Source organism: Staurois parvus, unplaced genomic scaffold, assembly GCF_062004578.1.
Source record: "Staurois parvus isolate SC_StPar_1 unplaced genomic scaffold, SC_StPar_1.0 ptg000037l, whole genome shotgun sequence".
NCBI classification, from domain to species: Eukaryota; Metazoa; Chordata; class Amphibia; order Anura; family Ranidae; genus Staurois; species Staurois parvus.
The window spans coordinates 554246-581647 of NW_028317833.1; the positions used below are offsets into that span (position 1 = coordinate 554246).

Genomic DNA, 27402 nt, shown 5'->3' on the forward strand with positions numbered 1-27402 from the left:
AGGGTCATTGGGGTGACATGGCAGAACTTTAGCTGAACATTAGACAGCACAGCGTATTCCAAGGGGGCTGGGAGGCCAACTGAACCCAGCTTTGTTTGCGGACAGGGAGGAGTCCAATGGTCTGTTTGTGGACAGGGAGGAGTCCAATGGTCTGTTTGCACAAGTCCTAAACAAAAGCTCCATTGTTCTCATTTCCCAAGAAGGAAGAAGCTGCTCTGGCTGTACAGATCACACAGGTGGAGTCTACACTGCAGTCTGCATTGTCAGCTGAGCAGCTGAAGGAGTCCAACATCTAAACGTCTACTAATCAGGCGTACTCTTGGAGCACCACCTACACAAGACTCACCTCGTCCATCTAGACTGCTCACTAGACCTTCTTCTACAGCCTCTGAGCCATCACTTCCCTCCTCTGCTGGTGGAGCTTTATTAGGATCTATAGAGGGACGACACCGGCCTCGTATTGTCCATCAGAATCAAGGAAACGGCAGAGATCCGGCCATAGGGGAGGTAGGAAACATCAACACTGCAACAAGGGATCTCCCACTCATCCAACCATCCCAACAGATGATTCATCATCAACAGGAATAGACGGAATTGTCACCTTCACCTCCTCTGGACTGACATTGGGTAAGATGGACCTTCTGGGGAAAGGTTGGGGCTTTAGCCCTAAAGGTATCATGAAGGTTTGTTGGCACAGGACTTGTATAGATGTTTCAGGAATATTAGATTGAAGGGACATTATTCCTGGAGAGGCCATATTGAGGGATCACCTGTAGTCACACCACTGAGTAGGTCTGTCTGAGGTTTACAGACAAAATGGAAGTTTCCACCACCCACTACATATGCAGCAGCAGAAATGTTCCTTCATTTGGATGGTAAAGTATGACAGTCTATAATCGGGAACTATGGGGTCATGTCCTAATCATGGGACCATTGAGGAGAAAGGTGCATTGTCATCATTAGCAGCAAGGGGAGATATAACAATGAAGCCAGCTGATAAGGGGGATGGGTTGTCATTCTGGACACAGCATATGATGACAATGAGGTCATGTGACAATCATCTGATTTACATGTATATGAGAAATTGTCAGGTGACCCTGTATTAGGTCTACAGAGAACATTGAGATCTATATTAGATGGAGGGCTGAGGAAGGGGGGGCATTTCAAAGGATATTTCAGAGGATTTATGGACACAACATCCCATTACACTGCTATTATATACATTACCTAAGATACAGAAACCTCCACCCTGCCCACCAGGTAGGTCTGTAGTGGGGGGAGGGGGATCTTTATATTTTCCAGCAGATACTTTACCTGATAAGGTGCCGTCACCTCTGGTACAGAAAACTAAAGCCTATGTCAGGGTGCAGCAGATTTGTTTAGTAAGATGAGATCTCTATTCCTGGGAGATTTGGACATTTATGGAAGGATTTGTTTGTATCTTTCTGTAGGATGCCATGGGCCCTCCTTAGGTCGGTGTCGTCGGGGTCTCGGTGTTTGTATCTTTCTGTAGGATGCCATGGGCCCTCCTTAGGTCGGTGCCGTCGGGGTCCCGGTGTTTGTATCTTTCTGTAGGATGCCATGGGCCCTCCTTAGGTCGGTGTCGTCGGGGTCCCGGTGTTTGTATCTTTCTGTAGGATGCCATGGGCCCTCCTTAGGTCGGTGTCGTCGGGATCTCGGTGTTTGCATCTTTCTGTAGGATGCCATGGGCCCTCCTTAGGTCGGTGTCGTCGGGGTCTCGGTGTTTGTATCTTTCTGTAGGATGCCATGGGCCCTCCTTAGGTCGGTGCCGTCGGGGTCCCGGTGTTTGTATCTTTCTGTAGGATGCCATGGGCCCTCCTTAGGTCGGTGTCGTCGGGGTCCCGGTGTTTGTATCTTTCTGTAGGATGCCATGGGCCCTCCTTAGGTCGGTGTCGTCGGGGTCTCGGTGTTTGTATCCTCCTGTAGGATGCCATGGGCCCTCCTTAGGTCGGTGTCGTCGGGGTCCCGGTGTTTGTATCCTCCTGTAGGATGCGATGGGCTCTCCTTAGGTCGGTGTCGTCGGGGTCCCGGTGTTTGTATCTTTCTGTAGGATGCCATGGGCTCTCCTTAGGTCGGTGTCGTCGGGGTCCCGGTGTTTGTATCTTTCTGTAGGATGCCATGGGCCCTCCTTAGGTCGGTGTCGTCGGGGTCCCGGTGTTTGTATCTTTCTGTAGGATGCCATGGGCCCTCCTTAGGTCGGTGTCGTCGGGGTCTCGGTGTTTGTATCTTTCTGTAGGATGCCATGGGCCCTCCTTAGGTCGGTGTCGTCGGGGTCTCGGTGTTTCTATCTTTCTGTAGGATGCCATGGGCCCTCCTTAGGTCGGTGTCGTCGGGGTCCCGGTGTTTGTATCTTTCTGTAGGATTCCATGGGCCCTCCTTAGGTCGGTGTCGTCGGGGTCCCGGTGTTTGTATCTTTCTGTAGGATGCCATGGGCCCTCCTTAGGTCGGTGTCGTCGGGGTCTCGGTGTTTGTATCTTTCTGTAGGATGCCATGGGCTCTCCTTAGGTCGGTGTCGTCGGGGTCCCGGTGTTTGTATATTTCTGTAAGATGCCATGGGCGCTCGTTAGGTCGGTGTTGTCGGGGTCTCAGTGTTTGTTATTGGAGACAGTCTGTAAGGTGTTCCTTAATGCTTTGTATTCTCTGTTGATCCATTTATTGTGTTGTTTGTTGGATGGTTTCTTGTGGATGACTTTTCTCAGCTGGGATGTTTCTACAATGGTGTGTGATATTTTATGGAGGTTCTTTGCTGCTGGGTTCACACCTCCTGCACTTACCTCATAGGTGTAGTTTTCTGGCAGTTTTTTGGTTTTCAGTTTCAGTTACCTCTCTGCATTTTGTGGTAGACTGTTTGTTTGGACCATTTAAATAATAGTGGCAGGTTGCAGAGATAAGTCTGGAGGTTTAGAGATGGTTTGTTTGAAGATTTATTTTATATAGAAGTAGTTGGTTGTGGTCTGATAGATGTTTGTGGATTAACTGTAAGGACATTGATGAGTGAAGGCCTCATATCTGTGATGGCATAGTCTACCACTGTAAGGACATTGATGAGTGAAGGGTTCATATCTGTGATGGCATAGTCTACCACTGTAAGGACATTGATGAGTGAAGGCCTCATATCTGTGATGGCATAGTCTACCACTGTAAGGACATTGATGAGTGAAGGGTTCATATCTGTGATGGCATAGTCTACCACTGTAAGGACATTGATGAGTGAAGGGTTCATATCTGTGATGGCATAGTCTACCACTGTAAGGACATTGATGAGTGAAGGCCTCATATCTGTGATGGCATAGTCTACCACCATAAGGACATTGATGAGTTAAGGCCTCATATCTGTGATGGCATAGTCTGCCACTGTAAGGACATTGATGAGTGATGGGTTCATATCTGTGATGACATAGTCTACCACTGTAAGGACATTGATGAGTGAAGGCCTTGTATCTGTGATGGCATAGTCTACCTCTGTAAGGACATTGATGAGTGAAGGGTTCATATCTGTGATGGCATAGTCTACCACTGTAAGGACATTGATGAGTGAAGGGTTCATATCTGTGATGGCATAGTCTACCACTGTAAGGACATTGATGAGTGAAGGCCTCGTATCAGTGATGGCATAGTCTACCTCTGTAAGGACATTGATGAGTGATGGGTTCATATCTGTGATGGCATAGTCTACCTCTGTAAGGACATTGATGAGTGAAGGGTTCATATCTGTGATGGCATAGTCTACCTCTGTAAGGACATTGACGAGTGAAGGCCTCATATCTGTGATGGCATAGTCTACCACTGTAAGGACATTGACGAGTGAAGGCCTCATATCTGTGATGGCATAGTCTACCTCTGTAAGGACATTGACGAGTGAAGGCCTCATATCTGTGATGGCATAGTCTACCACTGTAAGGACATTGATGAGTGAAGGGTTCATATCTGTGATGGCATAGTCTACCACTGTAAGGACATTGACGCGTGAAGGCCTCATATCTGTGATGGCATAGTCTACCACTGTAAGGACATTGACGAGTGAAGGGTTCATATCTGTGATGGCATAGTCTACCACTGTAAGGACATTGACAAGTGAAGGCCTCATATCTGTGATGGCATAGTCTACCACTGTAAGGACATTGACAAGTGAAGGCCTCATATCTGTGATGGCATAGTCTACCTCTGTAAGGACATTGATGAGTGAAGGGTTCATATCTGTGATGGCATAGTCTACCACTGTAAGGACATTGATGAGTGATGGGTTCATATCTGTGATGGCATAGTCTACCACTATAAGGACATTGATGAGTTAAGGCCTCATATCTGTGATGGCATAGTCTACCACTGTAAGGACATTGATGAGTGAAGGGTTCATATCTGTGATGGCATAGTCTACCACTGTAAGGACATTGACGAGTGAAGGCCTCATATCTGTGATGGCATAGTCTACCACTGTAAGGACATTGATGAGTGAAGGGTTCATATCTGTGATGGCATAGTCTACCACTGTAAGGACATTGATGAGTGATGGGTTCATATCTGTGATGGCATAGTCTACCACTGTAAGGACATTGATGAGTGATGGGTTCATATCTGTGATGGCATAGTCTACCACTGTAAGGACATTGATGAGTGAAGGGTTCATATCTGTGATGGCATAGTCTACCACTGTAAGGACATTGATGAGTGAAGGGTTCATATCTGTGATGGCATAGTCTACCACTGTAAGGACATTGATGAGTGATGGGTTCATATCTGTGATGGCATAGTCTACCTCTGTAAGGACATTGATGAGTGAAGGCCTCGTATCTGTGATGACATAGTCTACCTCTGTAAGGACATTGATGAGTGAAGGGTTCATAGCTGTGATGGCATAGTCTACCACTGTAAGGACATTGACGAGTGAAGGCCTCATATCTGTGATGGCATAGTCTACCACTGTAAGGACATTGACGAGTGAAGGCCTCATATCTGTGATGGCATAGTCTACCTCTGTAAGGACATTGATGAGTGAAGGCCTCATATCTGTGATGGCATAGTCTACCACTGTAAGGACATTGACGAGTGAAGGGTTCATATCTGTGATGGCATAGTCTACCACTGTAAGGACATTGGTGAGTGAAGGCCTCATATCTGTGATGGCATAGTCTACCACTGTAAGGACATTGATGAGTGAAGGGTTCATATCTGTGATGGCATAGTCTACCACTGTAAGGACATTGATGAGTGAAGGCCTCGTATCTGTGATGGCATAGTCTACCACTGTAAGGACATTGATGAGTGAAGGCCTCATATCTGTGATGGCATAGTCTACCACTGTAAGGACATTGATGAGTGAAGGGTTCATATCTGTGATGGCATAGTCTACCACTGTAAGGACATTGATGAGTGAAGGCCTCGTATCTGTGATGGCATAGTCTACCACTGTAAGGACATTGATGAGTGAAGGCCTCATATCTGTGATGACACAATATGGTACTCTGTTTATATTGTGGCCTTCAGGGTGATATACTTCGCTCTTGTTCCATACTTCTGGAAAACTCTATCACCTATGTGTTGGTGGGAGGTCACCTTAGGTCTGCATTCAGCTTCCCAAGAGGACAATAGATCCCCACCGTTATTCATTTTTGGAGTGGGTCTCATAAACTGCTGACCTTTGTAGATTTTGAAGTTGCTGGAAATGTTATTGATAAGGCTGGTGATAATCCTCATCCCTGACCTTGGTCTGCCGGCCCTTGCTGACACCATCCTTTGTAATATTCCTGTAGTATTTGCAGAAAGCTGTAGGCCCCGCCTCCATGTTCTCAGGATGGAATAGGAAATACGTTTACTTCTCTCATCATCATTACCGGAGAAGTCAGCAAACAGAGTCTCTGGTCTTTGTCCAAGTTTTGCTTTTTTCACGGCTCCATTGCGTTTTGGAGCTTGGAACTAATTCAGACATTTATTGAAGAAACAAATCCCAAATCTTTCTCTGTTTGCAGTCATTAACCAACCAACCAGTTTTATAACCGAAAAAGACAAAATCTCTTCATCTCTCGGTGAGAAAACGACACTCTTTGTATGCAGAGCTCTGCTGATTGTCTGTGGAAACGGGAAACCAATCATTCCCATCCAGGATTCTCAGGGTTTTCTATGGGAGAAACAAATACACAGAGAGAGGTGGGCTGAGAGAGAACTCCGCTTCTTTCACTGTTTATGAGACAGAACCGGGAACTCGGGAAATAAATCGTCCAGAGTCGGTTGTATTTATTTTGTGTTAATTATCACACCAGAGGATGGAGGCGCTGCTCTATGGAGATCCATTCATTCATCTCTCTCTCATTCAATTCATTGAGCTTTATTGGCTGGACCAAAAAACATTTTGCCAAAGCAGTTTGTATGGGAAGGGGGATGGTAAAAAGGGGGATGGGTGATGAGTCCATGTAAAGGATTTTTAAGTTGTCAGTGTTTCATGTCCCTCTCAGTCTGTGGCATGGTGTCACATGTGGTGCAGCTATTTCCCCAATTGGCTCCTCTTCTCCCAGTAGAATTTGGAGTTTCCTCCTTTCTTCTATAGAAGTGAAGTCCGGGATGAGAGCGGAGAGTCTCTGGAAGTGAGTGTCCCTCACTGATGAGTACTTGGGGTCCCCTACTGTCCTCCTTCTCTCTCTTTTTCCTTTCCTTCTTTCTTTCCTTCTCACTCTCTCTCTTTGGCTCTCCAGCCCCCCCCCCCCCCGCAGTCCAAGCCCTTTCACAAAGCACAGTGCAATTGGCTCATGAGTAGGAGAAAAACCAGCTGTGAAGCAGCAAAGCTTCACTGCCAGTTTCCCTTAGTCAAGATGGCAGCTCCAGCACCCAACAGCAGATTGAAGAATAGGATCGGGATGAGGACACCGCTAGATCCCTGAACAGGTAAGTGCCCCAATATTGAAGGTCGATGATGTCAGTAGAGCAGTGGATGGTGTCAGTATGGCAGAAAACGATGACGGTAGGGCAGTGGATGGTGTCAGTATGGCAGAAAACGATGACGGTAGGGCAGTGGATGGTGTCAGTAGAGCAGTGGATGGTGTCAGTAGAGCAGTGGATGGTGTCAGTAGAGCAGTGGATGGTGTCAGTAGGGCAGTGGATGGTGTCAGTAGGGCAGTGGATGGTGTCAGTAGGGCAGTGGATGGTGTCAGTAGGGCAGTGGATGGTATCAGTAGGGCAGTGGATGGTGTCAGTAGGGCAGTGGATGGTGTCAGTAGGGCAGTGGATGGTGTCAGTAGGGCAGTGGATGGTATCAGTAGGGCAGTGAATGGTATCAGTAGTTTTTATTGAAGAGAGAGGAACAAGGACAGGAGGGGTAGCGGGGGAGGCATTTATTGAAACCAATCCCTTGGATTTTCCTCCTGAAGTAGCTGAATGGAGGTGGGAGGGAGAGGAGGAAAAGCTGACTTTCATCCCAGAAAGTGGATGGGGATTTGTATTTTACCCCCCCCCCCCTGGCACCCTAAGCAGCCTTATGGTGGTGCTGGCCCTGCCCATAGCAGTGTCCTCTACCACCCTTCACATCCCCCCATACCAGTGTCTTCTGCCCCTCCTTTCCATCATACCAGTGTCCTCTACTCCTCCTTCCTCTCATTGCAGTGTCCTCATCCCCCTCCACTACCCCCCAGAGTAGTGTCCATTACTTCCCCCCCATAACAGTATCCTCTGCCCTCCCTTCCCATCCCCTCCCCATAACAGTGTCCTCTGCTCCCCCTCCCTTCATTCCCATACCAGTATACTCTGCCTTACCCCTCCCTTTTCTCAATACCTGTGACCTCTGCCCTCCCCCCCCCCCCCCCCAGAAGCAGTGTCCTCTGCCCCCTTATCCCCATAGCAGTGTGCTATGCCTCCCCTCCCTTCCCCCCATACTAGTTTCCTCTGCCTCCTCCCTCCCCCCATAGCAGTGTATTCTGCCCCCCTTCCCCTATAGCAGTGTCCTCTGTCTCCCTCTCCCCCATTTCAGTGTATTCTGCTTTACCCCTCCCTTCACCCCCATATCCGTGTCCTCTGCCCCCCCACACCAGTGTGTTATGCCTCCCCTCCCTTCCCCCATAACAGTGTCCTCTGCTCCTACCTTCCCCCCATACCTGTGTCCCCTGCCCCCCATACCTGTGTCCTCTGCCTCCCTCTCCCTCCCCCCATACCAGTGGCCTCTGCCCATTTCACAACACCTCCTTCTTAAGTACATAGAAGAGAGAGTGGAGGGCAGTACAGTTCAGGACAAAGGGCAGGAGCTGCCAGAGTTAACTTTTCATATTAACAAGAAGGTGATTGGTTGCTAGGACCTCCGTGTGTCCTAACAACCAATTATCTGCCAGTTGACTTATAAAGTTTGCTTGGCCAGCTCCCACTCCTACCATCTGTCCTGAGCTGTGCTGCCTTCTGCTCTCCATGATTACATGAGGATGAGAGCGGTGGTGGTGGTGTCACCTGCCTACGGATAATCGGTAGATCGCGATTGATGACAGGTTACCGACCCCAGTTGTATGGGTTTAGATGGGAAGGAGGAGAACTCTAGGGTAATTTGGGAGGGTAAGAGATAATCTAAAGAACATAGGCAATGAGTCCATGTAAGGATTTTAAAGACCATTTTTTCATGTCCCTCTCAGTCTGTAGCATGGTGTCACATGTTGTGCAGCTATTTTCACCATTGGCACCTCTTCTCTCAATAGAATTTGGAGTTTCCTCTTTTATCTGTAGAAGTGAAGTCCGGGATGAGAGCGGAGAGTCTCTGAAGTGAGTGTCCCTCACTGATGAGTACTTGGGGTCCCGGAGCAGGTCCTCATCCTCCAGCACCCCCTGGTCACATTGCTGGCGCAGTCTACTCTCCTTGGACTTGTAGGTCTGTCTGTATCATCCTGATTGGATTTCTAGGCTGTAGGCACTCAGTCTGTACAGGCTCAGGGTTTGTGTGTCTTTGGTGTCTTGTAGCACCTTCAAGTATGGGGACAGTTTGTAGTCTCTGTAGTGACTGGTAAGTAGTTAGGTTCTTGGAGTTTGTTGTTTCATTCCTTTATTCTCTGACATATTTTTCTTTGGAATCCTTCATTATGTTTTTTATTTGAGATTTTCTTAGGCCTCATTGTTAGTTGTGGTGTCTTCTTCTGGACTGTGAGAAGTAAGGGAAATCTACCCAGCTCAGACTGGCAAGCACTGTTGGTGGTGCTCCTATGGACATGGAAAAGGTGCTTGCAGAATTCCAGATAAAATATTTCTGTTGGACTGGAGTCCCATTGTTCTGGGTAGGCAACAGGGCCCCCAACTTCACTGCCATAAAGAAGGATTGGGGTGATGACGCTATCAAAGATGTAAGCCAGATTCTTAGTGATTCTCAGTGATTTGGGGTGCTACAGTTGTCTCTTGATGGCATAGAAGGCTCCATGGGCCTTGTATTTTAGAGTCTCTAGGGCTAGCTTAAAACTTCCCATTGGTTAATTTCTAGGCCAAGGTATTTGTAGTTGGTATTCCAGGTACACACTGGCAGTTTGTTTTTTTTTTACCCCACTAGGGATGAACAACAAAAAACTGAAAGATCACCATTCTAACTCAAGCGATATTAGTGTGGTGATCTCCCCCGCTATGCCTTTGTGTTCTAACAGGGTAGCTTTCCCACGCCAGAACACACTGACCAGTGCTTGCAGCCATTGGCTGTAAGTGCTGATTGGATGTCAGATGTTGGTTTTCCAGCATGCCCATTCAACAGAAGCCGGTCATGAGATAAGCTCTTGTTAAACAGACAGCTGTACACATGGGCCAAAAGTCATCTGGTTTCTGCTGAACCTGCCGATTTGGGCTGAATTTTGGCCTGTATGTACAAGGCTTCAGATTCATCAATAATGTAGTTGTTTAATGTGGAGGAAGGGCTCTTTATTTCTTGTGTGTTATTTCTTTGGAACACCATGATTTTTTTTCTTTGAGTTGATATGTAGCGCTCATGTCCCACTGTGTTTCTCCAGCACTTCCAGGCTGTCTTGTAGGCCTCTTTCTGTAGGATGCCATCCGCATACAGCAGGAACATCACCTCTGTGTCACATAGAGTCAGTCCATGTGCTGGGAAGGATTCTAGAGCTACAGCCAGTTCCCTGATGGAAATGTTGAAGAGGGTTGGACTTCGATTGCAGCCCTGTGTGACTCCACGGTCCTGTCAGAGGTGCTCTGTTCTTTTCCCATTCACCTTTTATTCTGCAGCTGTTCTCAGTATAGGAACTTTTGATGCCATTGAACGTTTTCCCTCCTGGTCCACTTACCAATAGTTTAAGGAGTAGGCCTGGGTGCCCCAAAGAGTCAAAGGTCTTCTTCTTTTTTTTTAAAGAAATATTTATTGGGTTTTGTGTCAATAAAATAAGGAAAACCGTTAAGTCGTTTGCACAGTGTTACAAACAGGGTAGAGAAGATGACATTAATGACCAGATAGACATTGCAGATGATGTACCTATAGCATTGCTATGTTCTGATTTCCAATGGGTGGTGGAGTGAGGAGACCGGGGTTTACATCAAAATCTATATATCTCCACAATACATCGTACAAATGTAGAAAGGGACATAAGAGAGACAAAACCAAAGGAATACAGCAGAGGGCTTAAGAAGGGGAGGTGGAGGGGGGGGAAAGAAAAGAAGGGAGCTGAATCCTCTGATCTCTGACGTGTAGGGTTAGAGAGGGATGAATAGAGACAGATAAGTGAAAGGATGATTTTCTTATCCCCTCAGAGACCCCCGGTCTGTGGAGAGATTCCTGGTTTATCAGCAGAATTCTGGGAACACCCCTTGAACACGGAAATAACGGCAGCTTATGTTCAGAGATGTTCAAAGTTTATTAGACATTACTAAGATTATATAGGATACAGAAAAAATAAGGGAGGGGGGGAGCGAGTTTCAAAAACTGTAACTTGTAAGTTTCCTTCATGAGCTAACCCCCTTTTAGACCGAAGCTCGTCCTCACCATCCTCCCAGGCCTTCCCAAAATCCCTTACCAAAAAATTAGACACCCTTCAACTGGTAGACTCCTGGAGGGCACATAATGTAGGAGCTAGAGATTATTCATTTTACTCCCACCCACATGACTCTTATGCTAGACTAGATTATATCTATTGCTCCCCCATTCTGCTGGCTAACTCTAGGAAAGCTTGCATTCATTTAAGCCCCCGGTCAGATCATAATATTATCGCGCTGTCTATCACTTTTATAGGTCTAGCCCCTACTCCCTACTCCTGGAGACTTAACGACTCTATGCTTACGGATACTAACACCCGCCATGAAGTAGTTACTTCCATTCAAGAATACTTTCAGTCAAACACAACTCCTGATATCTCCCCGGCCACCTTGTGGGTAGCCCATAAGGCGGTCCTGCGAGGTCACCTTATTTCTATGGCTTCTTCTAGAAATAGAGAGCGGTGGAAACAAATTCAGAAACTTACCCGAGAATTAGAATCACATTATAGGGCTCATGATGGCAATCCATCTCTCCGTAACAAACCATGATATCGCAAAAGTGTCTAGAACTGAATACTTTACTTTCCCAGAAAAATGGAAAAGCTCTACGCTGGTCGAAGGCCTCCTTTTTATTACATAGTAATTCAGCGTCTACTATGTTGGCACAGAAATTAAACCATTCAATACGACCCCCACATATCTACAAGTTATGTACTAAATCCGGCAGTATCTCCTCTCTTCCTCGTGAAGTCCTGGGTATTTTTGAAAATGTTTTATTCCACCCTATTAGCTCCCCCGCAACCAACTTCTGCTTCCTCAAATGGCTCATGGCTTGATTCTATACCCCTCCCTGTTCTCTCACCCTCTCAGATATCCTCCCTCAATGCCCCATGCACTTTGAAGGAAATATCCTGTGCGATTAGCACACTAAGAACTTCCACAGCACCGGCCCTGATGGGTTCACGGCCAGTTATTATAAACATTTTGCTCCTACATTGGCTCCCTCTTTGATGTCATTATTCAATGATGTTTTGCAGGGCGGTAGGTTTCCTGAGGAGATACTCTTGGCTAACCTGTCTCTATTACCTAAACCCCTGAAAGACCATCATTTACCTCAAAACTATAGACCAATCTCAGTGATGATCAATGATCTGAAAATATTTAGCCACATTCTGGCAGATAGGTTGGCCCCTATTATCTCCTCTTTGGTCTCACCGGAGGAATCGGGATTTATCCCAGGCAGACTTATCACGGACAATATTCCTCTCACATTAAATGTTATTCAGGACACCAATTTGCATTCTAAAGAAGTTTTGTTGCTGAGCCGGGACATTAACAAGGCCTTTGATGGTGTCCTCTGGCCATACTTGTTTTCATTACTGCAGTAGATGGGCTTTAGTGATGAATTTCTGTCTGGTGTACATGCTTTGTATGACTCCCCCCAAAACAAGAATAAGACTTCCAGGCTGCAATTCTGTATTTTGTACACTAGGCGGAGGTACCCGTCAGGGTTGTCCTCTTTCTCCCTTATTATTGGGGCTTGTTTTGGAACCCTTGGCAATTGCAATAATCACACTCAGACATTTCTGGTTCCCCATTATTGGTTCACATTTCACAATTTGTATGTATGCAGATGATGTTCTGCTTTTCCTTACTAAACTGTTGGTGTCATTGCCTGACTTCTGCTCATTATTGAATGACTTTGTAACAGTATCAGGTCTTACTGTAAATTTTACTAAATCAGTAGTTCTGCCTATTAATGTTCCTGATTCCCTGGGTGCATCTCTCCGCAATTCTTTTCCATTTCGTTGGGCCACAGATCAGATTTCATACCTAGGTATAAACCTCACCCCCAGATACTCAAAATTATTTGCTGCTAATTGGCCACCATGTGTGTCACGCCTCTCACCTCTATTGAAGATCTGGCATGGATCCCCTATCTCATTCTTGGCAGAGTCACGGCAGTAACAATGAATGTCTTGCCTAGATTACTTTATTTAGATCACTCCCAATCCCTGTCTCAAAAACGTTCTTAGATCACTTTCACAAGATTATTAATAATTTTATTTGGCGTAACAAACGCCCTCGTTTTACTTCATCGGTCCTCTACCGGTCACAATGGGTGGGAGGCCTAGGTCTCCCCAATTTCTGGCTTTACTACCTGTCAGCCCGTTTCGCACAGCTATCACAATGGGTAACTATTACTTCCCAGGTCCCATGGATCAGATTTGAATCTCAGTCTATACATCCGTTCTATTTACCATGTGTATTATGGTCCAAAATTCCCCCCCCCCCCCGCTCGTTATTGCTCTATAATTCCATTGTTGCCCAATCATTGATGTTTTGGTCCCGTTATAAACTTAAATTGAATCTTGTCTCCTCTCTCTCACCAGGTTCATCATTTTTTGGTGACCCAAATTTTATTACAGCATTCTCATCTTCACAGGTATTCCGTTGGTGGTATGATAGGTCCTTTATTAGGTCATCTGACTTTCAGAGAGGAGGATCTTGTATCACTTTTGAGATGCTACACATACTTTTTGATATTCTGCTTCGTGAATATTATCATCGACAGATTAGACATTTGTTTAATTCACATTTTGGTCTTACGCCTTCATCTCCGATTTCATTTTTTGAATATATTAGCCGTGACTCTCCTAGGGGCAGGAGTCTTATTTCAGATTTGTATCGCCAATTTTTGGTTACTTTCTTTCCCTCACCCCCTCTTTATAGACAGAAATGGGAGGCTGATAGTGATGTCACTTTTTCTGATGAGGATTGGGATTCCATGGTGGATAATGTGTGTAAGAGCTCTAGATCTTTCTGTCTGTGAGACGGCCCTCCAAGTAATAACCAGTTGGTATCATACCCCATCTAGACTACACGCCATGTATCCAGGGACGTCCCACCTTTGTTTCCGGGGCTGTGGCCTTGCTGGTACTCTAGTGCATATATTTTGGGCCTGCCCAAGCCTCTCATTGGTGTGGCACAAAATTTCTGAAGTTGCCTCTGCAGTGGCAGGTGTTCCGGTGCATCTGTCTATGCAGTCCTGCCTACTGGGAGCCCCTATCTCAGGAGTTCAGACTGAGGTTATGAGGCTAATCCATAGCATTTGTATATCCACCCTATGGGCTATTGCCCTCCATTGGAAATCCCTCACAGTACCATTGACCACAGTTCTGCAGAGTTGATGCGGTGATGCTCATGGAGAGAATTCATTATACTCTATTGGATAAGATGCATTTATTTGACAGAAAATGGGAACTTTGGAGAACTCACAGGCATTTACTAGATCAATAAGGACCATTTATGCTTTGATTGATTGAGTTACTTTGTTGGTCGTTTTATAACTCTGCCTCCCTCTCTACCTATATTGCTCATGTACTAAATTTCTTTTCTCTCTTTTTCCCTTTATTCTACATAATTTCACCTTTGAAATGAATACTGCAGTTGTTCCTTGTTTCTCTTGTATATTCTATTTGAAGCTATAATGCCATTTTGAAGTCTATTTCTTAAAAAATAAAAACGTTTGTAAACAAAAAAAAATATATTTAGTATAATTCTACAATTTTTGCAACTAACAGCTCAATGCTGTTAGCTAAACCTTCTACTAATAGCTGGACAACAAAATAACAAACGGATCACCCTTTCATCCAGCTGTGGTCTAATGCTGTTTAATGCCCATGATACCCAGCCAAGCATAGCCTCTTTGAACAATGCATACACTTACCAACTGCTTATATCTGCAGGCTGACATCGTATTCCCAATAGTCTATCCTTGGCCTGACTCCTATAAAACGGATGTTTAATATCTTGTTTTTTGGCCTCTGAAGATGTTCACTGCTCCCCCACATTTTCCTTGGTAGCCCTGAGTTGGGCCTGCTCAGGACTGTTTTTTTCCATCCATTTATATCCCAGTGACATAGACAGATGGACAACCTACCTGTTTTCACATCATGGCCTTTTGGCCTCATGACCTGTTTTGTTAGACATTTCTCTCTCTTTACTAACCTTGCTTCCCCCACTTCTCTCCTTTCTTTCTCTTATTCCTGTCCCAGGAGTGATGATGTCACCATGATGCAACACCTACAATCAGCTTTGCATCTGTCCTTTATCATGGCTCCAATAAATATACTTACCCTGAATGTTCGGGGAATAAAAATGTTAAGGCCTTCAAATCCTTTGCCTCTGCCAAAGCACATGTGGTGTGCCTGCAGGAGACTCATTTCACTGCCAGCCATATGCCGAAATATCTCAGCTCTTCCTACCCACAGGTTTATATGGCTTCTGCCGCAACTAAACACACAGGTGTACTCAAAGCTTTCCACTGCTCTACTCCATTTACACCCAAGGCAGGGATCTGGGACCCAGAGAGCCATTATATTTTCTAGTGGGTCACCTCCTTGACTCAGAGATCACTATAGCTTCATACTATGCCCCAATCCCAATCCTAACTCCCATTTGCTACAAGTAATAGATTCCCATAAATTAGGTACACTTTTACTATGTGGCAATTCCAATCAGCTAGTTTATCCCTTTTTAGACAAATCCCCCATAACCTCTTATCCATCCACATCCTCCTTCCAGCAACAACTCCAACAACACTCTCTCATAGACACATGGCAAGAAGCTAACCCAGCTAGAAGACACTATACATACTACTCATATCCACATAAAACTTTCTCCCACATTGACAATATATTTCTGACTAGAGGTATGTCCCCAGCCCTCCTATCCTGAACCATCATACCTTACCTCTGGACTGGTCACAAAGCTGTCCTCTTGACCCTCTCCTCCTTAGTACCCCAACAAACTAGCACTACATGGAGTCTAAATGGCCCACCCATCCCACAGACTGGACATTGAACTAGCCATCAAAGAATACCTGACACATAACACAACTGATGACATCTCTCTCCTGACCTTTTGGGAAGCCCATAAGTCTGTAATTAGAGGAGCCTGTATCAGCCAAGCCTCACATCTCAAGAAAGGACAGCGAGCAATCCATCACCGCTTAGAAACCTCATTTCACCAGGCCAACAAAGCCTTCCAATCAGACCCCTCACCTTCTCATAGATTGTCCTGGACAAGACCAGGCTAGAAATAGATGTTTTCTTGACAGAATCAGATGAAAAAGTTCTACACCAATCCAGGCATGAACATTATATGAACGCAAACAAACCTGACACTTTTCTAGCCCTGGGACTGTGAACCTCAGACCACACACAGACTTGTCCATTTAAAGATTACAAAAACTTCACACACCAGCCATCCTAATAAAATATTACAGGTCTTCCACAAACATCTAGCAGAATTATACTCTGAGACCGGCTCCTATGATGAATCGCAGGCCACTGAACTTTTCTCAAGCCTATCTCTACCAACACTCTCAGCTTCTCAATGTTCTTCCCTGGAAACACCTATTACAGAACTTGAGGTCCCGAACTCCATCAAGTCCCTAAAGTCTAATAAGCGGCCTGGCCCAGACAGCTTACAGCCCTATATTCCAAATATTTACTAACCTCCTTCCACCTTTATTGGTTAATGCATTTAATGCCTTACTCAAAGGTTATTCTTTCTGCTCAGACTCCCTAACAGCAGTCATTTCTATGCTACCTGAACCCCAATCAGATCACACCACATGGCTTCATTACACACCAATCTCCCTTCTTAACTTGGATGTTAAAATCCTAGAAAAATCCTATCTGCATGGCTGAACTCCATCATAGGCACCTTGATACACAAGGATCAGATGGGTTTTAACCCCCCTCTGCCAAGCCGAGACCACAGAGTGATTTTGCTAGAACATGCAGCTTGCATACGCCGCATACCCGGCTGTTTCCTTTCCTTAGACATAAAAAAAGCCTTTGACTCCAATGGATATCACCCCTTTACACCCCCCCCAAGGGCTTACTTGAGGTACGTGGGTTACAAGTCAGACTTTTTTTCCATACAAAGGGGAATGAGGCAAGGCTGCCCCTTGCCCCCCCCCCTCCTTTTCTAGCGAATGAACCTTTAGCACAGCTGAGAAGAACTAACACAAATATTAAAGGATTAGAACTTGGCGGTCATCATCATAAGTTATGCTTTTTCTCTGATGACAATCTCCTCTTCATGTCTTCTCCTTTGATCTCAGCACCCAACCTTCTCCAATGCCCGGACCAATTTGCAGTGATTTCGGACCTGGTTGTGAATCCCAAAAAGTCTACAGCTCTTAATATCTCTCTACCCTCCTTAACTGTGTCAGATCTACAATGTCCTCCACCCTTCTCTTGGTTCAGTCAATATATTCCTGATTTAGGACTGTAACGGAAGCGTAGGCAGGACAGAACACATGAAGAAGATGGGGAACACACAAAACTTTATTGAACTCTGAAAGACAATCAGAACAGTTCATGGCACTCCGCGACATGCGGCTCGTAGGAACACCCACAGTAAGTGGGTTCACGGGGACTCAACGGGACTCTAGCTGTGGAGTCTTGCTAAGCACAGCTCCCACCCAGCTTTCTAGGGACATCGGGGGCACGGGGACTCAACGGGACTCTAGCTGTGGAGTTTGGCCTTGCACAGCTCCCACCCAGCTTTCTAGGGTCATCAGTGCACACAACAGGGACAGTTCAGGACATGGGGAAGGTCAGTGCGCACAACAGGGACCGTTCAGGACACGGAGGGGGTTGGTGCGCACAACAGGGACAGTTCAGGACACGGGTAGTCTGTGCACGCAACAGGGACCGTTCAGGACATGGGTAGTCTGCGCTCGACAGCAGGCAGCTTCCACGGACCCTCAGCAATGGACGGCGGCCCTCACAGCGGCCATCTTCTCAAGGGAAAGCAGCGATCAGCAGGAAGGCTAGCGATCAGCAGCAGGGGCCCTCACAGTGGCCAGCTCCTCCAGGGGCCCAGCGATCAGCAGGCAGGGGCCCTCACAGTGGCCAGCTCCTCCAGGGGCCCAGCGATCAGCAGCAGGGGCCCTCACAGTGGCCAGCTCCTCCAGGGGCCCAGCAATCAGCAGCAGTGGCCCTCACAGTGGCCAGGAACAGCAGCGGGGGTAGCATGGCCACGGGGTCTGACCTTAGAACAGGGGGGCTCATGCAGAGCACTCAGCGGGGATGCCTGCGGAGGCCCGGTCCCCACCTGGACCTCCTACCACAGCAGTGGTGGTGGGCCAAGGGAGAACGGCCGGACGGCATTAGGAGGAAGGGAGAGAGAGAGCAAGCCTGGTCTCACGCTGGCCTTTTTAAAAGCTGCGCGCGACACTTCCTTGTTGCAATGGCCGGCCCAGCACCACGTTGCCGGGGTAACGAGACACGTCCCCCCTCACTCCAGCCACGCGCAGGGAGCGCGGCTTTTGTCTCTGGTGCAGTGCCAAGCGCGGGAAGCCCTGCGCCTGCCGAGGGCACGCAGAGACCTCCCAGTGGCCCCCCGCCAGGATTTCCTGGTGAGGGGGGGGTCACAGTGGTCCCCTCCCCTCATCCTGCTTTACGGCTGTGTGCTGCGTGTGGAAAGAGAGTGAGCCGGGCGCACGTGACACTGATTCCCACCTGTCACAGGATGAGAGGGGGGAGAGGTGGGGAAGCTGCAGCGAGGGAGAAGAGCAAGCCTGGCACACCGTGACAAGGACCCAAGCTGATGGCAGACCTCAATATTCTATATTCTGCTAACTACCCTCCTATGTTAACACACCTTACTAATCTTATGACATCCTGGTCCAGACTACCCCTCTCATGGATGGTTGTATCACAGTTGTAAAAAATGACAATTCTGCCCAAAATATTATACCTTTATTGGGTCCTACATATATATATATAATGTCACAATATAGGTGCTGCCCGGGTGCCCAAATCTGTTATATCTCCCTTCCAAATATAGTACATTTCAGCCCCTCAAATAAAGTGCATTCTGGTCCCAATTTCATTAGCCAGTTTCCCTCAATTCACTTAGCACATTGAAATTTAATTAATAAAGCTCGGCTCCCATTTCAGTAGTTGTTTCCCCCCTGTCATGATGACCTTTCCCCCCTGTCATGATGACCTTCCCCCCCCCCTGCTGCCTCTCGTCCTGCCTCGGCTCTTTGAAGCCAAGCCATGCAGGACAAGAGGTGCGGCTCCTCTCACCTTCGCCACTATCTTCTCCCCATTCTGCGAGGCCTTAGGGGAAAAAATAGCGAGGTTCACACCTCTCTGCGGAGAGGTTCTGGACCGCGATGTCAGAATGACGCCGGCAGGTCCCGGCATCCGCACCGCATGCACGGGGAGTTCCTGTGCTTGCGGATGCCACCGGACAAAGGCCGTGATCACGAGAGCACGACCCGTGTCCAGGGGGGCGTGCCTCATTGCCGAGCAACAAGGCTCACCGCCCACCATTGCCAGGATGACCGGGAAGCGTCCTGCATTGGTTTAAGAGATTGATGCTGGGCTCTTCCTGGTCATCCATTTCACTGCCAAGCCACTGAGGGATCCCAGATGAGGCGGGACCCTCGTGGCCACTCTGCATAGACCCCCCAAGGATAAGGGGAGCCTCCACAAGCTGCCGCTCTGCACACCCCAAAGCTAAGGGGGAGAACCACTCCAGCTGCTCATCGCAAGCCCCAGAGAAGGGGGAAACCTCCACAAGCTGCCACTCTGCAAGCCCCAAGGATAAGGTGGAGAACCACACAAGTTGCCCACTGCAAGCCCCAAGCTAAGGGGGAGAACCGCGCCAACTGCCCACCGCAAGCCCCAAAGAAGGCGGAGACCTCCACAAGCTGCCACTCTGCAAGCCCCAAGGGTAAGGGGGAGCACTACACAAGCTGCCCACTGCAAGCCCCAAGGATAGGGGGAGAACTACACCAGCTGCCCTCTGCAGGCATCCAGGACTCGGGGGGATTATTATCACGGACTATGCCACGCATACTCCTGTTTCAGGGCAAGTACTTGATGTCATACTACCTTGCTCCCCTGTGGACCCGGGCGCCCTGTCGGATCTGTGAGTGCATGCTCCCCTGTTTTCCCTGAACTGTTTTTGTACTCCCTCTCCTCCTCCCTGTTTGGATTACAAACTGCTGTAGAGACTTTAACTTTGCCCCTGGGGCTGGACTACAATTATTTTGGGCCCTCTCCTTGCTATTTCCCATACTGGGCACTGCCACCCCCTTGCAATCCCCCATTGAGTGCACATCTTGCTCAACTCCCTAAATATCACACAGTAAAAGTGACCCCCTCCTATGGGTCACTATAGAGTCAGTAGATTGTAACTCCTCATGAGTTGCCAATTTACTATGGCTACACCCAAGAGACTATCGCTCACTCCAACACCCAATTAATCAACACTACCTATCTATCTGGGACAGTCTAAAGTTCTGATACACCTTTCAGTCACCCCATAACCCACTCATGGCATACCTCCTCAATCCAGGCTTTTATCCGGCATGGATGCCTCCATCTTCTTTTCATGCTTGTCCTAGAGCTAGTCTAGTTCAACACCAGACTCCTTTATACCCTTCCAAACCCTATGTGACTCCAACAAAATCTCTGCATCTGAAATTTTTAGATATCTTCAGATCAAACACTTGTATTGCTCCCACTTACACATGAACACCTCTCTCCCAGACATGACTAGGTTTGGACACATATGTAAATGTGACCCCCCATGCCAGACTTTTGATTTCCACCTTATATGCACAGTTACCAGCTCCACCACCTTACACATCCTTACCATATACATGCAAGTGGGAATGGGATTTAAATCTTCATTTGAAAACGATTGGGCAGACATATGGTCTGCTGCAAAATCCTTCTCCCAAAATATAGTTGCTATGGAGACTAACCACAGCACTCTCATGCACTGGTACCTGGTCCCTGCCCGGATCGCTAAATCCATCCCTAATCCCTGACTTGTTTATGTGGCTGCTATGAAGCAGGTATCCACATTTGGTGGACCTGCCCAGTTGTTCAAATGTATTGGTGCAAAATATTCCATATGCCTACAGTTCTTTATGAAGAAGTTACAGTATATATATCCATCCGGCCACTGCCTCATTTAATAACAAGCCCCAAGAAGTATACCTTATGGTGTGTCTCCAAGCTATGGATGGAAGGAAAGGGATCACCCCACCGGCAAGTGAGAAGAGGGGAGCATGAGTCAGAGCAATTCCAGTGTCAGCCAATACAAGTAAAGGGATGGATGCAGTGTGACCAAGCCCTAGTGGGCGGGGTGAAATGCATCAGAGGGCGTGGCTAGAATGGCAGCTGAGGCCATTCCTCAACACTGGACTGGGGTCGGTTGACCAGCGTCCATTCCTTTACTTGCATAAGGCCCAAGAAGTGACACACTGGCAATTCAAGCTACTCCTGTAGGTCACCACCACGGCTTAGCAAACCATAGCGAAGGCCTGGAAATCCCCCCACCTCAATACCACTGAAACTAAGAATAGTGTCACTCGAGCCACGATACATGTCAAAGTAGAAGCCGTCCTATTAGACAGAGTGCATAAAAATGAACAACTATGGCAACCATGGGTTGACCATTTCCTACCCTCAAACTCTGATGAAACCTTACTCTCTTTGTAGTCCTGAGTCCATTAGGTAACCCACTACTCAGTTGCTACTCTATACAGGCACACACCCTCCCCCCCCTGGGGACTTCCTCTCCTCCCCCCTTATCTGTACCCCTTTCTTCACTACTCTTGCTCTTATCTCTCCATTGCTCTCTTCCTTTTCACCTTTCCTCTCATTAGCTCTTTATCCCTTATGGGGTTTTCCCAATTGGGGGAACCTACACTATCAGTTTGAATTTTCAGTGAGGCGGACAGGTCACCCACTTGTCTGCCACTGGTATCTGCATACAGGTTGAAGTACTAAATCTATACTCCCACTGTGAGAGTACCAGAAATGATGTTATAGAGTATATAACATGTTTCAGTCTCTACATTCACTCCTCCCTTGATACTATAGCACTGTTATCTCTTGCTGAAGTTAAAGTAGAGCTCCACCCAAAAGGGGAAGTGCTGCTTTAACTAGTTGATGAACGCAGGTAGCCAAATGACGGCTGCACTGCAGCCGGCCATTTCTGGTAGGCCGTCATATGACGTCCTCCCAGAACGCGCTCTCCTGCATGCCCCCGGCGAACTCTGTGATTGCTGTGTCCTATGACATACTGGTCACCGGGAAATGTAATTGCCGGTTCTTGACTGCACTTTCCTCACGCTGTCGGAGCATGAGGAAAGTACTGCCGGCAGTTGTCAGAGTAGGGATTGGCACCAATTATCAGGGCACTGATGATCAGTGCCCTGAGGATCGGTGCCCAGCAGCGCTACCCACCAGTTCTGCCCACAAGTGCCCAGCAGTGCCACCCACCTTTGCCCAGCAGTGTTGCCAGTCAGTGCCCAGCAGTGCTGCCAGTCAGAGCCCACCAGTGACACCCAGCAGTGTTTCCAGTCAGTGCCCAGCAGTGCCGCCAGTCAGTGCCCAGCAGTGCTGCCTATCAGTGCCTACTATCAGTGCCAGCTAATCAGTGTCACCTATCAGTGCCATCTCATTAGTGCCGCCTATCAGTGCAGCCTCATCAACGCACATCAGTGAAGGAGAAAAATTACCTGTTTGCAAAATGTTATAATAGAAACAAAGAAACTTTTTTTTTCAAGTTTTTTTGCTCTTTTTTTGTTTATGGCACAAAAAATAAAACACCCAGCGGGGAGTAAATACCACCAAAAGAAAGCTCTATTTGTGTAAAAAAAAATGATAAAAATTTAATATGCGTGCAATGTTGCATGACCGCGCAATTGTCATTTAAAGTGCGACAACGCTGAAAATTGGCCTGGTAAGGAAGGGGGTATAAGTGCCTGGTAGGCAAGTGGTTAAGGACCCCACTGGCACCTTTTGGGGTGATAACCGAAATTGTCAGGTACCCGCTCCCACTTCTGCTGCAATCACCTAGGTGATCAGAAGCGGAAGTTGTCCTCCCCCCTCCCTCCCTCCCTGTAGTCTTCTGGGACACATGAAAGGTCCTAGAAGACTACAGGACCATTCACAAAGCACAGAGATACTCGCACATGCTCAGTGGGCACCCGGATGTGAAGTCGCAAACTGTCACAGCTGGGTGCCCACACTGAAGATGCCGGCACTGGAAACACAGGGCGGCCGGTGAAACGGGCTGCGGGGAGGACACCACGAGATCGAGGGACAGGTAAGTATCTGTCTTTTAAAAGTCAGCAGCTACAGTTTTTGTAGCTGCTGACTTTTATTTTTTTTTAATTTTCACTGGAACTCCACTTTAATGTATGAAGATATTATTTGTAGTGTACAAATTACAACCTGTACGTTACCTCTAAGGGTTGTACCCCTTCTGACTTACTGTTGGTGAGTCCTGCAATCACATTGTTATGAGCTCCTTGTAAAACTATTATCTCTTTCCAATAAAATCTATGAACAAGAGAAGATATGGACCCCACAATTCCTCTATATACTCCACAATTCTCCCATGTGGACACCTCGTAAGTGGTTCTCCAGTATAGACTCCCAGTTTGGGGAACTCATTTAGAAGAAGCCGTCAGCTAGAATCAAACTCACTACTCTACAGTATGGTGAAGACCAAGGAGGCCTAGCAATACCAAATGCTAGACTTTATATTATAGCTGCCCAACTTCAACATCTTACCAGGTGGGACTTAGTAGACACATTAGATCCCATCCATCGGTTGTTACTTCCATCAGATACAGATTTCACATCACTCTCACACTTGTTAATGGGCTTCAGATGGCACCAGTGGGAAAGGCATGATCTCTCATCTATTTATTCCAGTCTTTTGACTCTTACCGAAGACTTATAGAAAGAAATGGGAAACAGAGAAAATAATAGAGAGTGGTGGGAGGTGATTGTGACCTCCATACCTCTCATCTCTCTGTCCTCTTCACAGAAACTCAGTCATTTCTTTTGCATAGAGCTTTCAGGACTCCAGCTCAATTGTTCAGCTAGGACAGGAGGGATTTCCCCTTATGACCCCAATTGTAGCGGTGATGTCGGGGATTTGATACATGTTTTGGAGATGTCCACAATTATTAAAAAAGTGGAACGATATGACCAGCATTATAATGTTGGTGTTCAACATTCCTCGGGTGTGCCTCTTGGTCTCAATAGAGGAGGAATTATTTACACCTCCTCCTATTACAAGTCATAGAGCAATAGTGAGGCTGCTTGACCACAAAAAATATCCCGATCTTGGCTATCATCTCAAACTCCCAGCAGACACCAGTGGATTGAGCAGGTGATCTCCACATTAACATGTGAAAAATGAACTCTCCAACATTGTAATTCCCCCAGGAGATGTATGTCTGGCAGAACTGGCTGGATACTCCTTGCTCTCTCTCCTACTTAATTCTTCATAGGCTTTTAAAATCTTAGCTCATTTAGCCCCATAGAAGGAGAACGGCCAGTTGTATCCTACTGAATGGTAACTGCATTGGAGACCCATACTTGGGGTATGATCCTGGAGACACGGGCCCCATTGATCGGTGTCAGCTATCTATGTATGTACTGGGGGGAGTTACTTGCCATGTACAGCTGAATTGTTCTAGGTTGTTTCTTCTTTTCTCTGTTCATTTATTTATAAAAGGTAAAAGTGACACCATAGACAAAGCAAGTTATTGTTCTGTATGATCTGTAACAGTGCCACAACTGCCTATACGTGAGAATGTATGACTCCATTGTCTGGGCTGAATGTTGGGAATACTGTGCGCACTTATAAACATTCCTAATAAAATCTATTTGATTAAAAAAATACTGTAGATAATGCTGTACATATTCTTTCTATTCATACAATATATTTAGTAATGAACATTAAAAATAGAAAAATACTTTATGTAGCCCTTTATATAGAATTTTAAATTTAATTTTTTTTTTTTTTGTACAGGTGAACTGATGAGCCAAGTTTTCGGTCATGTTGGTCTTCATGAATACAGCTGAGTCACATGGAAAACAAGACATATGGATGTCTTAATTGACTGAAAGTCTTTATTGCAGTTCACTGGAGGATTCACACGGGATACAAGTCATATCTGTGTTCTAAAAGTCATGGTTTGGATCTTCTTCCACATTGATCCAGCCTCAGAGGACAACAGGAGAAAAGGAATTTCAGTGTTCTGGAAGTGACAATTACTTTACACTAAAGTCCAAACCACATATACATAAGAGGAGTAATTTCATACTACTTCTTGTTTGGAGATTTTACAATGGAGAGAAAATATATCACACACCAGAAGGTTCACAAGGGAGGGAAGCCATATCCTTGTTCTGAATGTGGCAAAACTTTTACAAGCGAGAGAGACCTTATAGTACACCAAAGAGTTCACACTGGAGAGAAGCCATATCAGTGTTCTGAATGTGATAAAGCTTTTACACAGAAGTCAAGTCTTAACACACACCAGAGGAGTCACACTGGAGAGAAGCCATATCAGTGTTCTGAATGTGATAAAGCTTTTACACAGAAGTCACATCTTATCATACACCAGATTGTTCACATTGGAGAGAAGCCATATCAGTGTTCTGAATGTGATAAAGCTTTTACACGTCAGTCAAGTCTTCTCACACACCAGAGGAGTCACACTGGAGAGACGCCATATCAGTGTTCTGAATGTGATAAAGCTTTTACACAGAAGACACATCTTATCACACACCAGAGGATTCACACTGGAGAGAAGTCATATCAGTGTTCTGAATGTGATAAAGCTTTTATAGTGAAGTCAAATCTTATCACACACCAGAGGATTCACACTGGAGAGAAGTCATATCAGTGTCCTGAATGTGATAAAGCTTTTACAGAGAAGTCAAATCTTATCAGACACCAGAGGATTCACACTGGAGAGAAGCCATATCAGTGTTCTGAATGTGATAAAGCTTTTACACAGAAGTCACATCTTATCACACACCAGAGGATTCACACTGGAGAGAAGCCATATCAGTGTTCTGAATGTGATAAAGCTTTTACAGAGAAGTCAAGTCTTATCACACACATTAGGATTCACAGTGGAGAGAAGCCATTTTAATGCTCTCAATGTGACAAAACTTTTACAGTTAATGCCGGTCTAATCTATCTCCGGAGGATTCACAAATTTCTGCATAGATTAAATTCTGGACGAAAAGAGATATTAAAGAAGTTTAAAATGTCACAAGTTAGTTTCACATCTCCAATGTCACCCCACAAGCTAGAGAAGAAGGGAAAAGATAAAATGTTACCTTAAAAGAAACAAACTAAAATCTGAGCAAACTGGAATGTAATGATCGGATGAACTGAGTTAAGTGCTTATCTCCATCAATACACAACTAGAAGGGATTTGAATATTTTATCTTTTGACAATTTTTTTAAGAAAAGCATCAATAACAACAGCTTCCATCATGATTCTCATCTTTATCATGGAGCTTTGAATAAACATGTAATGCATTTTCATGATTCACCAACTGAGTTGTGTTTCCAAGCATTTTCTTCATTTCTGGATCCTGAGGTAATACATGACCAACACTGCCTCAGTACCAGAGACTAGGATGGGGTCTATTGTCATCTTACCAAGTCTCTGAAGCCTCAGTGGGAGAGTCCATTCCAGGTTCTTCTGATTATTGATACATGATCAGCCAGGCTTGAGGTCTCCAGCTAAGCCCACCTTGTCCACTCCTCCCATTACATGTTCCATCTCCTCTCCCATTATCAATGACTTCTTTCCACATTTCATCTCCTCTCATTATTATATTTATACAGGATTTATGGCGCCAACAGTTTGCTCAGTGCTTTACAATATAATGGGAGACAATACAGTAACCATACAGTTTAATACAAGAGGGATAAGAGGACCCTGCTCCTCAGAGCTTACAATCTATGAGGGAGGGGCTAGTGGTACAAAAGGTAGTAACTGTGGGGGATGGATTGGTTGGAAGAGTAGAAGATTCCATTATTAGCTGAGGGCAGGATAGGCTTCCCTGAAGAGAGAGGATTTCAGAGATCGCCTAAAAGTGAGCAGAGTAGGCAATAGTCTGATAAATAGGGGTTAAGCATTCCAGAGGATGGGGGAAGCTCTGGAGAAGTCCTGGAGATGAGCATGGGAGGAGGAGACAAGGGAGCTAGAGAGCAGGAGGGTGTGCGAGGAGCCGAGAGTACAGTTTGAGTGATATTTGGAGACAATATTGATGATGTAATTTGGGGCAGAGTTATTAACGACTTTATATGTTTTTGTTAATGTTTTGAATTTTATCCGTTGGGCAATGGGAAGCCAGTGGAGGGATTGGCAGAGAGGAGTTGAGGACACTGAATGGAAGCCACTGGAGGGATTGGCAGAGGGGGGTGGAGGACACTGAATGGAGGCCAGTGGAGGGATTGGCATCGAGGGGTGGCTGATACAGAATGGTTAGTAAGGTGGATGAGTCTGGCAGCAGCATTCATGATAGACTGAAGAGGGGATAGCCTGCAATGTGGTTGGCCAATGAGGAGGGAGTTACAATA

The 27402-nt window shown here is 46.3% G+C and overlaps 1 protein-coding gene across 1 annotated transcript in view; it reads left to right on the forward strand.

The window, feature by feature from the left end:
- Nucleotides 1-237: 237 nt before the first annotated feature.
- Nucleotides 238-27402, forward strand: part of LOC149470594 (uncharacterized) — an 81108-nt gene continuing 53943 nt past the window's right edge. Inside the window, exons 1-2 of the mRNA XM_089662206.1 lie at nt 238-627; nt 24826-25910. Of these exons, the coding sequence (XP_089518332.1) occupies nt 25145-25910 (766 nt within the window). The 5' untranslated portion in view covers nt 238-627; nt 24826-25144. The remainder of the gene's footprint in view (nt 628-24825; nt 25911-27402) is intronic.